The sequence below is a fragment of the Squalius cephalus genome (assembly GCF_949319135.1).
Source record: "Squalius cephalus genome assembly, chromosome: 24".
In the NCBI taxonomy this organism is placed as follows: domain Eukaryota; kingdom Metazoa; phylum Chordata; class Actinopteri; order Cypriniformes; family Leuciscidae; genus Squalius; species Squalius cephalus.
Genome location: NC_137145.1, coordinates 5247615 through 5259538, shown reverse-complemented (window position 1 = coordinate 5259538; position 11924 = coordinate 5247615). Strand labels below are relative to the sequence as shown.

The 11924-nt window shown below is 36.9% G+C and overlaps 1 protein-coding gene across 1 annotated transcript in view; it reads left to right on the top strand.

Annotated features, from left to right (window-relative positions):
• The first annotated feature begins 745 nt into the window (after positions 1-745).
• The window catches only part of sez6l (seizure related 6 homolog (mouse)-like), a 45091-nt gene continuing 33912 nt past the window's right edge, over positions 746-11924 (top strand). Inside the window, exon 1 of the mRNA XM_079861259.1 lies at positions 746-1029. Within this exon, the coding sequence (XP_079717385.1) occupies positions 948-1029 (82 nt within the window). The 5' untranslated portion in view covers positions 746-947. The remainder of the gene's footprint in view (positions 1030-11924) is intronic.

The window sequence follows — 11924 nt, the reverse complement described above, 5'->3', positions numbered from 1 at the left end:
AACACTTCAGGATTTTCAAAGTCGTCATCTGATTGGTTGAATTCTACAGGATGTCCAGGAGACGTGTGTGTCACGTTCTTTTACGGTTCGCCTGGAAACAAAGATGCCGTGATGCCAAACCCCCTCATGGAAGTCGTGTTTACAACTGTGACAATGAGCGCTTGTCAGGATCAACTAAACGCTGGGAAGTATGTGAAGTACGCGGCATAGACTCTTTGAAACACGTCCAAGAGTTTTACACACCGGTCTGTTATTGTAGGGACATCGATGTTACATTTTCACGCCCCTAAACATGACGCGGGACAAAACAAACTGTGGTTGGTTGCTTTACATATCAGTCAGACGTCCTCTGGGCGGTCCTTGGCCAATGAAAGCTGCTATGAGTCCAGACCTTCTGCCGTTAGTCTGAAGGTCTGGCTATGTGAAATTAGCCATTGACATACTACCACATCATAAAATTTGCATATATGCATTCTGTCACCGTAAACCAGCCTGTCAATCATCCAGTCACAGTTAACATCCACATATATACACTCTACATATTTAATTAATATTACACTACAAAAATATCTATCTATCTATCTATCGGTACTATACGGTTCAGCATTCATTACTTCCCTGAACTGGAAACTGTAGAAGCATTTCCCCCTCACAGCATCAGCAACTTTTACACACACACAAACCAGAAGGCAGAGAGAGAGAGAGAGAGAGCGAGAGGAGGGGTGAGTGAAGGAGAAGACACACTGCGGAGTTCAGCAGAGGAGAGATGAAGAGAGCTGGAGACAGAGACCAAACCGACATCACAGAGCTGTGAACACACGGGAGCTCATGCAGACACGCCGCCTGTGAGTTCAACTTCACGTCTCTGACACTAAGCAGCTCTGCTGTGGACCTAAACCCCATCTGTGATTATTCTGGACTGGACCCCCTTTGGACTGTGTCTTAACATGCTGGGAGTTCAAAGTGATGCTCTGCTGCTTGGCTTGATGGTTTGGATGGGAATCCTATGGGGAGAGATCACAACCCAAGGTAATGTTCATTACTGCTCTGATTCATTCAGATGCCCTTGTGTCTTTGATGGACTGACACTGCTGTTTACCATAAAGCCCCCCTGGAAACTTTAACACCACGTCCACCGCACTTTTATTTCAATTACGCACAGCCCGTTTAATAAAAGACTCGTTGCAGCACAAGTTTAGTCACCCTGATGCGACGTGTGGGGCTTGCGGACGAGATCATATTTGAGACAAACATGCCGGGTTTGATCAGTTTGGATCGTGCATGCGCTGCCAGAATTGTTTTCAAGACAAAAGTGGGGCAGAAACATTGAAGAAACACGCTTATGTGTGGATCTGGTGCATAATAACGCGCGTGGACAAAGAAACGCTGCGGGATTCCAAATGAATGTCGTTTATAATGTATCACATGTATAGATGTAATGCACAAACATCGCGCTTAACATTGTAAATCACACTAAAGATTGTCTTAAGGACCTTTGCGCTTCAACTGCAATGAAATGAAAACGCATTTGTTTGTTGTTGGCTATTGTGTGCGTGTGCTTGTCCATTCATAAGCATGCTTCATTTACAAGATATTATGAGTTTGTGTGTGCAAGATTGCGCTTGAAATAAATGATTCTTTTGTAAACCATGTGTGCTCGCATCAGACACGAGCAGTTTGATTTCAGTAAGTGTCACCTCCCCAAAACAGGAGCACTCACCCTCCCTGACCTGGTGTAATAAATGCAATGCTGTTGCATTATTCATGCAGATGCGTGAACAAGAAGTCAAATGACTGTGTTGGTTCTTCATCCACCCGCGTTTTTGCTTCCCCGAGCAGCTCTTTAATCACTTGCTGTGTAAATTTAGCTCAGTTCCAAGCGCGTGGGCAACTCATCTTTAATCGGGACATGCGCGAGTGCATGTGGCTCCATAACACAGTTCTGTCCGCTCGTAAAAAAAATAATAGTATGTGTTTATTTTCCATAGAAGAAAAAGCCCCCACTCTGTGTTTGGATTATTTTCGTCCAATGTAAATTCATGTTTCAGCACCATTTGACGTTTCCTTTGTTTTCAGGTTGAAGGAACTGCATTTCTCTTTCCACTAACAAACAAGGAATCAATATTAAGCGAGAGATATAGATACTAGGCTATAAATATATAACAATATGTATTACAATCAAGTCTATCCTCGCTCGAGCGTGTGTTACTGTTGCAGACACTGAGGTTCAGCTTTATTTTTTACTAGCCCAAGTCATTTCAAGTTCATTTTACATTTAATTATTTAGCAGACGCTTTTATCCAAAGCGACTCACAAATGAGGAGAACGATAGAATAATAAAAAAAAACTAACAAGGACAACAGTAGGCCTATGCAAGTGATGTGACACTTCCCAGTTTAGTTTAGTCTATTTTTTTTTTTTTTTTTTTTTTTTTTTATTATTATTTTTTTAAAATACAGATTCATTTGAGCAAAAGTATTGAAATTCGAGTCTATTTTGTGATAAGTTCCCATTCACGCGCACCTGTAGTGAACGTCGTAGGCGGGCTTTATCCCGTTGACAGCGTGATAAGCCAATAGCAGCAAAGCAGAGACATCCTCACGTGCAAGTGCGTTCGTATAACGCCATGTTTAACGATCTGAATGAGAGCGAAAATGAGCTCAAGGCTGGCTAAAGAAACCCGACGCAGTCTTCTTCTGAAGCTGTATCTTTTGGATACAGTGTTTCTTGAGAAAAACGAGTGTCATATTTTGTAATATTCGATTTTTATTTTATTTTTGACTTGTCAAGGAAGACCTATAGCAACCATTTATGACTTAAGTGGTGAAAATCAAGTTTTTAATGTTGTTTATATGTCTATGTGGTGTTTTTAATATGCTCTAAGACAAATGTGCAAATGAAGAAAAGTGAAAAAAGAAGCAGTTTGAAATTGCTTGTGTTTCTTACATCACAAACTGCCTTGTAACCAATCACGTCAACGCAGGCAGGCTTTAGCATATCATTAACTGCTGTGAAGCAGGGGAGTCTCAAGAGAAGCCAGGTTATATTTTCCTGTTGATATGAAAAATCGGGTACATTTAGCAATATAGCGGGTGAATTATGTATATGATGTATATCACCATGTAGCCTAATGATGAAATATATGCCTTTCTCCACTGACGTTCTAAGTTGTTCAAAGCGTTTATAAGGATGCTGATTATTAAGGCAGCTGTCTGACTCTGGGATGGCGAACGTGGTTGGTGTAGCATTAGCAGCACATTATTAGCTGTTTGATAAAGTAGTCAAGCAAAAGGCTAATTATATTAATTACCATTATGTGTCCGACGTTTTAAAGAATGACACATAAAATGCATTACCATTCTGATACTTCAACTTGTAGCTTGTGTAATTCACTCTTCCACTTCTTCTGAATTAGTTCTGGTTCAAACATATATGGCTGAATTAAACCAGTGTTTCCACTTGACATTGCAGTGTTTACTAAGGTTAACCGAGTGGATCAGGTAGTCCGAGCTGGTGTGAGTGAGTGGAGGCGGGGTTAATTTGCATATTTATGGAGCTGCATATACTACATGAAGCAAGGGTGTAGTTACATTCAAGCTATTTTAAGGCATGAATATTTTTTTTCCCCACAGGAAAAAACGTTTAAATATGTCATTTTGGTGATCAAAGATGAGTTTTAAGGGGTAAAATGATTGACAACAGGGGGACTTCAATCAATGTGAGTGTATGTTTCCTGACATCCAGTATTCTGTCTGTTCAGACGATGTATAAAGAAATAAAATGGCAATGCTAGCATGTGTTTTGCAAGTGTATACAGTTGTTTAAATTCTAGATTTCCACATTTGAATTGGCTTCTGTTGCACTTACAATAGTAAAGTTTCAAATTGAGTTCAAAAAGAGCATTCAAAATTATTGTCTAGAAATCATCAGCATCTGTGTTAATTACTTATTATAGAACTTAAATTTGTACTGAACCCAGCACATTCCTTTAACTAGAAGGGTTAGATTACAAAAGTTATCATATCCCTCGTGTTCACTTTGGATCAGGTCCCATAATAATAGAGTTCTCATTGTTTTGGCACTCTGCACTGTTGAAGGGAATGAGATCTTAGTTACACTCTATGTGTCTTTATTTACTGCTGGTGATATAATACTCATGAAGACACATGAAGAGTATTCTTTACCACTGAATCATACCTCAAATGAATCAAAATAATTGTATTTTTAAGAAATAATTCACTCATCATGTCCCTCTTTGCTCTCCATTGTCTATGGTGTTCTTTAATTCGTTCTGGTCACTCTCTTCCATGCACAATAAACAGGGAGCTTTGATGCTTCCAAAGCAAGCAACATAAAAGTAGTCCATATGTTCTGCTTCCACACAAGAAATGACTTAGGGGTGCAAATGAGTTAGATTACTCATTGTTGAGTGAATTATTCCTTTAACTGCACTGCTTGCTACCCCCTTACCGATTTGTGAACAGCCACAGAACTATTATCGCCTGCAAAGTTTTAAGCAAATTCACAGTAGTTCTCCCAAAAGTCAGATCGACTGTTCTGGCGGTGCTGTCAGTGTTATTTTCACAGGGCCAGAACTCTCTAGGTGACAGACTGTCTGTTCTGCACCTTCTGAAACTCACTCATCTGGAATTTGTCCTTCTCTTCCCATCACATCACTTCCCGTCTTTCTCCGCAGCTCTCCCTGGTTTCTGATACACAAAGCCAAATCAGAATAGAAAGGGGAAGAATGTCCTGCAGGAAATGTCTGATAGGGACTAAAACAAGTGTGTGAGATGTGCACCCAGAGGACTAAAGGCTAAAAATGTGTGTGTTTGTATGTGGCAGTGTCCTGTGCTGGGTATTTATGGTGTGGGAAAACAGGTGCCTTTTTACTCATTAACATGGAAATAATCCCGCGGTTTCACAGACAAGGCTTAAGCTAGACTCAGACTAAAATGCATGTTTGAGATGCTTTAACTGAAAGCAACTTACACTGATATATCTTAAAAATAAGTCAGTGCCATTGTTTTGTCTCAAGATGCACATCAGTAATGGTTTTTTCGAAGGCACGCTTATAAAAGCTACTTCAATGTCCTTATTGAACTAAGGTCTAATCCTGGCTTAATCTAAACCCTGTTTGTGAAACCAGACCTATATGACTTTTATGGTTAATTGTAGACTTTTTCCTTTTATCGTTTTATATTGTTTTGTTTTTTTCTGTTTGTCATTGTCTCATTACCATGAAAAGTGAGTATTTGTAGAAATAGCCAGTGGCTTATAATACTGGTAGGGAAATTTGTACTCATATTTTATATTAATATTTTGATTTGCCTCAAGATGGCACAAAACAGTTCATTAAACACTTTATTTTGTCTGGTACATTTTTTTTTTTAATTTTTATATTTACATATTGTTTTATATTATAAAATATTTGTAATTTAATCAGTGTGTATTATAAATATATTTAAATAATAATTAAATAATAAATAAATTAGGTACATTTTTAAATGTATAAAATTATGGTTAAAAAGTATAATATTTTAAGTACAGTGCTATGCATAAGTTTAGACACCCCTATGTTAAATTCCCATAGAGGCAGGCAGATTTTTATTTTGAAGTATTTTTTTAAAAAAAAATTTAGGATACTATGCATCCTGATAAAGTTCCCTTGGCCTTTGGAATTAAAATAGCCCCACATCATCACATAGCCTTCACCATACCTAGAGATTGGCATGGAGTACTTTCCATAAGATCATCTCTCAATGCAAATCAAACCAGCTATTAGGCTAACTGAAATAAAACCATGCCAATCTCTAGGTATGGTGAAGGCTATGTGATGATGTGGGGCTATTTTAATTCCAAAGGCCAAGGGAACTTTATCAGGATGCATAGTATCCTGGATCCATGAAGTAACTGGCCTTTAAAAATAAAAATCTGCCTGCCTCTATGGGAATTTAACATAGGGGTGTCCAAACTTATGCACCCTGTATTTTAAGGAAGAACATTTATTTATTTACGATACATTATTCATTCACAAAGAAAATTGGTGTCCTTAAAGGTTGGATTTTTCCTAATTTTTTAAATTAAGGCATTAAGTTCAATTTCCAAAAGATGATTTTTTATTCCTCTTTTTAGTCAACTTTAGCATGGGTGTCTAAACTTATGCATAGCACTGTAAATATTTATAAGTAAAAAAAAAAAAAAAAAAAAAAATATATATATATATATTCTTTTTTATTTTTTTATTTTTTAAATATATATGTTTAAAAAAAAATATATATATATATATATTTATTTATTTTTTATTTATTTTTTTTATTCCCCTTCTGAAATGCAAAAAGCACCCGTTTCATAGAATGACTCATTTGATTGTACCTGTGTGGGTTTGTTGACTCAGGATATTTTGGGCTTCTGTCTGGTTCTGAATCCATTTTCAGGTGTTTGTTTTGCTGATGTTGTCTTGTCCTAATCTGATATATAAACAAATACTGATTTAGATCCGTTGAACGCTGGCATGTTCAGTACGGTAATTCAATATCTCAAGCTTAATTTGTTGGCTGACATTATGGTTTTATTTCAGTTAAGCATGTGGTGCGTTAAAAATAGCAATAAGCTCTTAAGATTTGTGTCTACATCAGGATACGGTGTTTTATGCAAGATCACTGGCATTTTATAAGCTCTGACAGGGCAACTTGCGTAATATATGCTATCCTGTAGCTCTATACCGGCCTGTGTGCGTACAGTGGATCTTGGAAAGTGCTTTCCGCTGTAGTTTCCTCCGAACGAGAGGTTTGAATCTGATGCCCTGGAGGTTTGCTGACAGGAGGGCGACTGACAGCTTCTCTTCAGCGCCTGGAGCCCAACTCAGCAGCTCCACATTGTTCACATATGAGGATGCTCTTAGTCACTGGGAGTTGGCGAGACTTTCTCGAGTTTTCTCTGAGCTGTGGTGTCCTACATCACTAAACAAACAAGATTTTTTGCTTTGAAGAGAAAGAGCAAAGGTAGAAGAGATGTGGATTTGTAAGTAGTTGTTTTCGGAGATTCTTTTATCCAAAGTGACATACCATAGGGGAGACTGGAGGCCAGTTGTAGCATGTTTTACATATTCCTTATTGAATTACAGCCTATTAGAAATCTACCTCGTATATACAAGTAAAAATATGATTTTTTTTGGTTTCAAATAGAGATCAAGATTCTCCCATGATTCTGAACAGAAAACTAAATTGGTTTGAATGAATGATTCAATGACTCACTCATAAAGCCTTCACTTGTTTGATTACTAAATGAATCAGCGTTTTTGAACGAATTTAATGAATGAATGATTCAATGACAAATATGTTTTTTTACAGTCGCTTTTTGTAAAAATATGGATAAATTGAGAATCACAAGTTTTTGTTTCAAATAGAGATCAAGATTCTCCCACGATTCTGAACAGACAACTAAATAAAATAGCATCATTTACTAGAAGTTCTGACAAAACATAATTGCTGCAGTCTATTTAAAAATATTGTATTAATTTGAGTGAATTGTTTATATTTTATTAAATGGCTTGAATGAATGATTCAATGACTCACTCATAAATACTTCACTTGTCTCATTACTAGAAGAATCGGTGTTTTGAACAAATCTATTGAATGAATGATTCAATGACTCACTCATAAATACTTCACTTGTCTCATTACTAGATGAATCAGTGTTTTGAACAAATCTATTGAATGAATGATTCAATGACTCACTCATAAATACTTCACTTGTCTCATTACTAGATGAATCAGTGTTTTGAACAAATCTATTGAATGAATGATTCAATGACTCACTCATACTTCACTTGTCTCATTACTAAATGAACCAGTGTTTTTGAACAAATCTATTGAATGAACGAATGACAAATACGTTTTTAACAACAATGTAACCGATTATCGATACAATCGTTATTTGAAGTGCCAAGTTACTTTCAAAAGGGGATCTGTTATATTTTGATCGCTACCGTAGACATCCGTTTTTATATCCAAACTATAAACCTTTATACTTTTGTGATCATTTGAATTATTCTTAATCTTTCTGGGTCAACAGCCGGCAGCACGAACACAGACAGCCGAATCGTTGTCATTTAATAATAAAATCACATGGATGTTTGAATCGAAATCATGATCTTTTAACGATTAACCGTGCAGCTCTAGTATATACCTTCATGTATATACGGTATTTTCTTTTCTGTCATACAATTCACATTTCATAACCAGTGTTACAATTCCCTCTTGACCTCAGCTGTGATATTATATGGTAGCTGCCAGAAACAGTGTTACCTTCACTTTAATCATTTATTTTGCACGAGCAAATGCTGCTCTAGTTCTTGTTTCAGGTTCAATCCCCCTGGAGCAATCTTTGTTTTGCTGAAGGGCAAAATGTGGATGCTTTTCTTCTTGCGGGGATCAACCCATCAAATTATTGATAAATTTAACTATTACACACACTTATCAGGTAGGCAGTGTGTAAAAAAAGAGGCAGAGCCTGTCAAATGAAAAAACTTGATGTGAAATTAAGGCCCTCTTTAATGTAACCCGATGAAGAAGTGAGGAAACAGTTTAGCGTAAACATCCTGACACAAGAGTTTCACAGCCGAGCATCTGTTGCCTCCGAGTGTTAATGAAATGATCAGGCAGTGTTAATCAGCCCTGACTGATCGCATTGGTCGGGTGAATCCGACAAAACTAATGAATGGCCCAGGATCAGCTCATCTTGACCATGAAAAGAGAATATATTTTGTTTTGTGTTTATTTGCACTGGATCAGATTATGAATTGCATCATTAAATGCACTAAAATGTGGATAAACTTTATAACATTAGTTAATGCATTAACTAAATGCTTTGTGTTATAATGTTAGCTCTACTTTATTAAATAATATTAACATGCAACTTCTGATTTTAAGAAATGTTGAAATTAACATCAACTAAGATTAATAACTGCTTTCGAAGTATTTCTCATTGCTAGTTCATGTTAAATAACTAATGCTTACAAATGGAACCTAATTGTGAAGCGTTACCGAAAAGAGTGTGAGTGCATGACTTTGATTAGTTAAGTCAACATGGAATCTAAATCAACCCATTGACTTTTGTAATGATCCTGTTTTTTTCTTTTTTTCTTTTTGAAGGATTCAGTGCATGCATGTTATGCAAAAACAAATGATCTGCCGAATTGCATTGGGTTGCAACCATTTTATGCTTCTCCCACACGTTGAGCCATGGTGCTCAAATGGGAGATGCGAGTTTGAATCTTGTTCGTTTTGTGTCTTGATTTTGTTTCCCCTGATTAAATGTTCAATCTGCTGTTGTTGTGGAAAGAAAGGGTCATAAACTCACATTTACTGTACTGGAATTATACGTAGGGCCTTTAAGACTGTATAGAATAAGGCTCCTCAAGCATCTAAATGTTTACTGCCAACAGATGCCTTGATTTAAAAAGCGAGCTAAAGTTGAGGAATTGCACCTCATAATCGCCCCTAACATGGCTACGGCTCTAATGATGCATGTGAATGAGCGATTCAGGACGTCAGCGCTGAACTTTGAAGACGCTCCATGATGAATATGAGCCTCTGAATATGACGGTGTCACTTCAGCCAGATGGAAGTTGCTGCAAAGCATGCGCCATCTGTCAGGCGCATGACACCTCAATTTCCGTGGAGCGTTTTACATGCTTAATATTTCAGCTCCCCTTTGCTTCAAAGCAGTGGCTGACAGGTAGCGTGTTTTGAAACGTCCCAACCTGTTTCTCTGATTTGAGAGCTGCCTTCACCTGAGCCCGGGCGCGTTTACCGCGTCGAGACGAGGTGAGAAACGCAGTCAAAGCATTGCCGTCAGCTCCCCTGTCTCCACGGTGACATTTGAGAGCGAGTGTTTGCCTTAACGTTTTAGCTCTATGTTTTACACACCTTCAGCTGTCGGGTTAGCTCCGTCGTGTGCTTGCGAGCGCTGTCAGCCGCTAATGCAGAAGGACAGTCTCAGCAGGTGGAGAGAGTGGATTTAGTGCCAAAACTTCATTTTACAGCTATTATGGAAATGAATTTTTCAGGGTATGAAGATGTCTTTGGAAAGAGCCTCTGAATTAATGTAATTTCAGACATTTAGATCTGAATCACTTCTGAATGTGATATTATCGTGCCTGCTGCTTTTGTAAATGGGAATTAATCTTGAAATGTGAGTGTGACTGAAGAGCTTTAATGGCCTTAAAACATACGGTTCCATCGTACTTTTGAATACCAGGATATAGAATGTTTAGTTATTATAGTGTATGTCAAAATAACATGGTAATGCCATTGAACCACTTTAAAAAAAAGGACCATGGTATTTTAAACATTATTGTAAGTATTGTGCAAATATGCACCAAAAGTAGTATTTACTATCTGATACCCTCACCATGGTAATACTGCAGAACTTTTTGTAGGCACATAACCAAAAATGCATATAGTATTACCATGTTACATCCAGTGTTGTGTGTGATGCATTACGTATTTAATCGCTGTTATTTAATTACGTTTCCCTTGAAAAAGTAAAGGATTACTCTTCATTTTTCTGTAATGAAAGAACAATTCTGTATTAACCAGTATTGAATTAAACGCTTGTCTGTCATCAAAGACAAAAGATAAGATTTAACATTTAATGTCTTATGTTAAAATGTATGTTTTAATGTAACCTTCTCCCTTTAAATACTTTGCTCAGTTCAAGAAGAATTTATGCAATTTTATATTATTTATTTGAAAGAATTAAAAGAGCAGTTTCATGTCTATTCCTGGGATTTAGGAAGTAATTACTAAGAAGTAATTGCATTATTTTTTGAGAGAGTAACACAGTAATTTAATTACACTGTTGAAGATTTAATTAATTTTTTTAGAGTAAAAAACAACATTTTGTATTGTATTATGATGGTAAACATTCATAAAACTATGTTTTTACCATGTTATATAATTAAAAACATGGTATTATGATGGTAAATACAATGGTATTACCATTTTCCCTTAAAAAGTGATGGTATCATTTGAAAATACCATGGTATTTACATGTTACTTCAAGGTATTAATAAGAATACCATAGTACTATAATGTCCAAAAATGTTATATATGGTGCTACACTTACAAAAAACAAAAAGTACTGTGATATTTTAGAATGTAAAATGGTACTGCCATGATATTTAGGAAAAGTTCCATGGAATTCTTGGAAATCATGGTAAATGTACCATAGCTTTAACATCTGACACCATCACTGTACCATGGTACCACAGAACTTTTTTGTAAGGTGCATAACCAAAAACCATGCTATAACCATGTTACCACATCAACAAAAAAACATGGTATTACCTTAAATATTCATAAAACAAGGGAAAAAATGTCCCTTTAAAAGGTTGATTTTAACATGTTATTGAAAATCATGTACTAACATATTTATTTATGCTACTGCAAGATACTTCTAAGAATATCATGGAGATGTCCAAAAAATTGTATTAGCAAGGAAACTTACAAAAACGACCATCTTACATGGTATGTGATGGTGTACTTCAAAGAATACAGTGGTATTACCATGATAAAGAAAGCATAGCGATACCATGGTACTCAGTTAGTGTGAGATGTGCGGTGTTAAATACGGGTGTCCGGGTGTTTTCTGGCTGTGCAGTCTCGCTGCGGTCGGGTCCAGGTCTTTTGAGCGTGTGAATGAGCGATCGGTTGGAGGGTTCTTGGCAGGCCTGCACACTTTAGTGCTTCTCTGTGGGCAACAGTCATTGAAACACCACTCACACTCCAGACTGCCTCCCGCTCATGCATGGAGCACAAGATGGAGGAGTCAAGGCATGGAGAAGAGAGAAAAACACTCTTTCCATCTTCCATCCATCAAACTTTGTCATGCTTATGAAAGCTCCTCACTGTCATGAG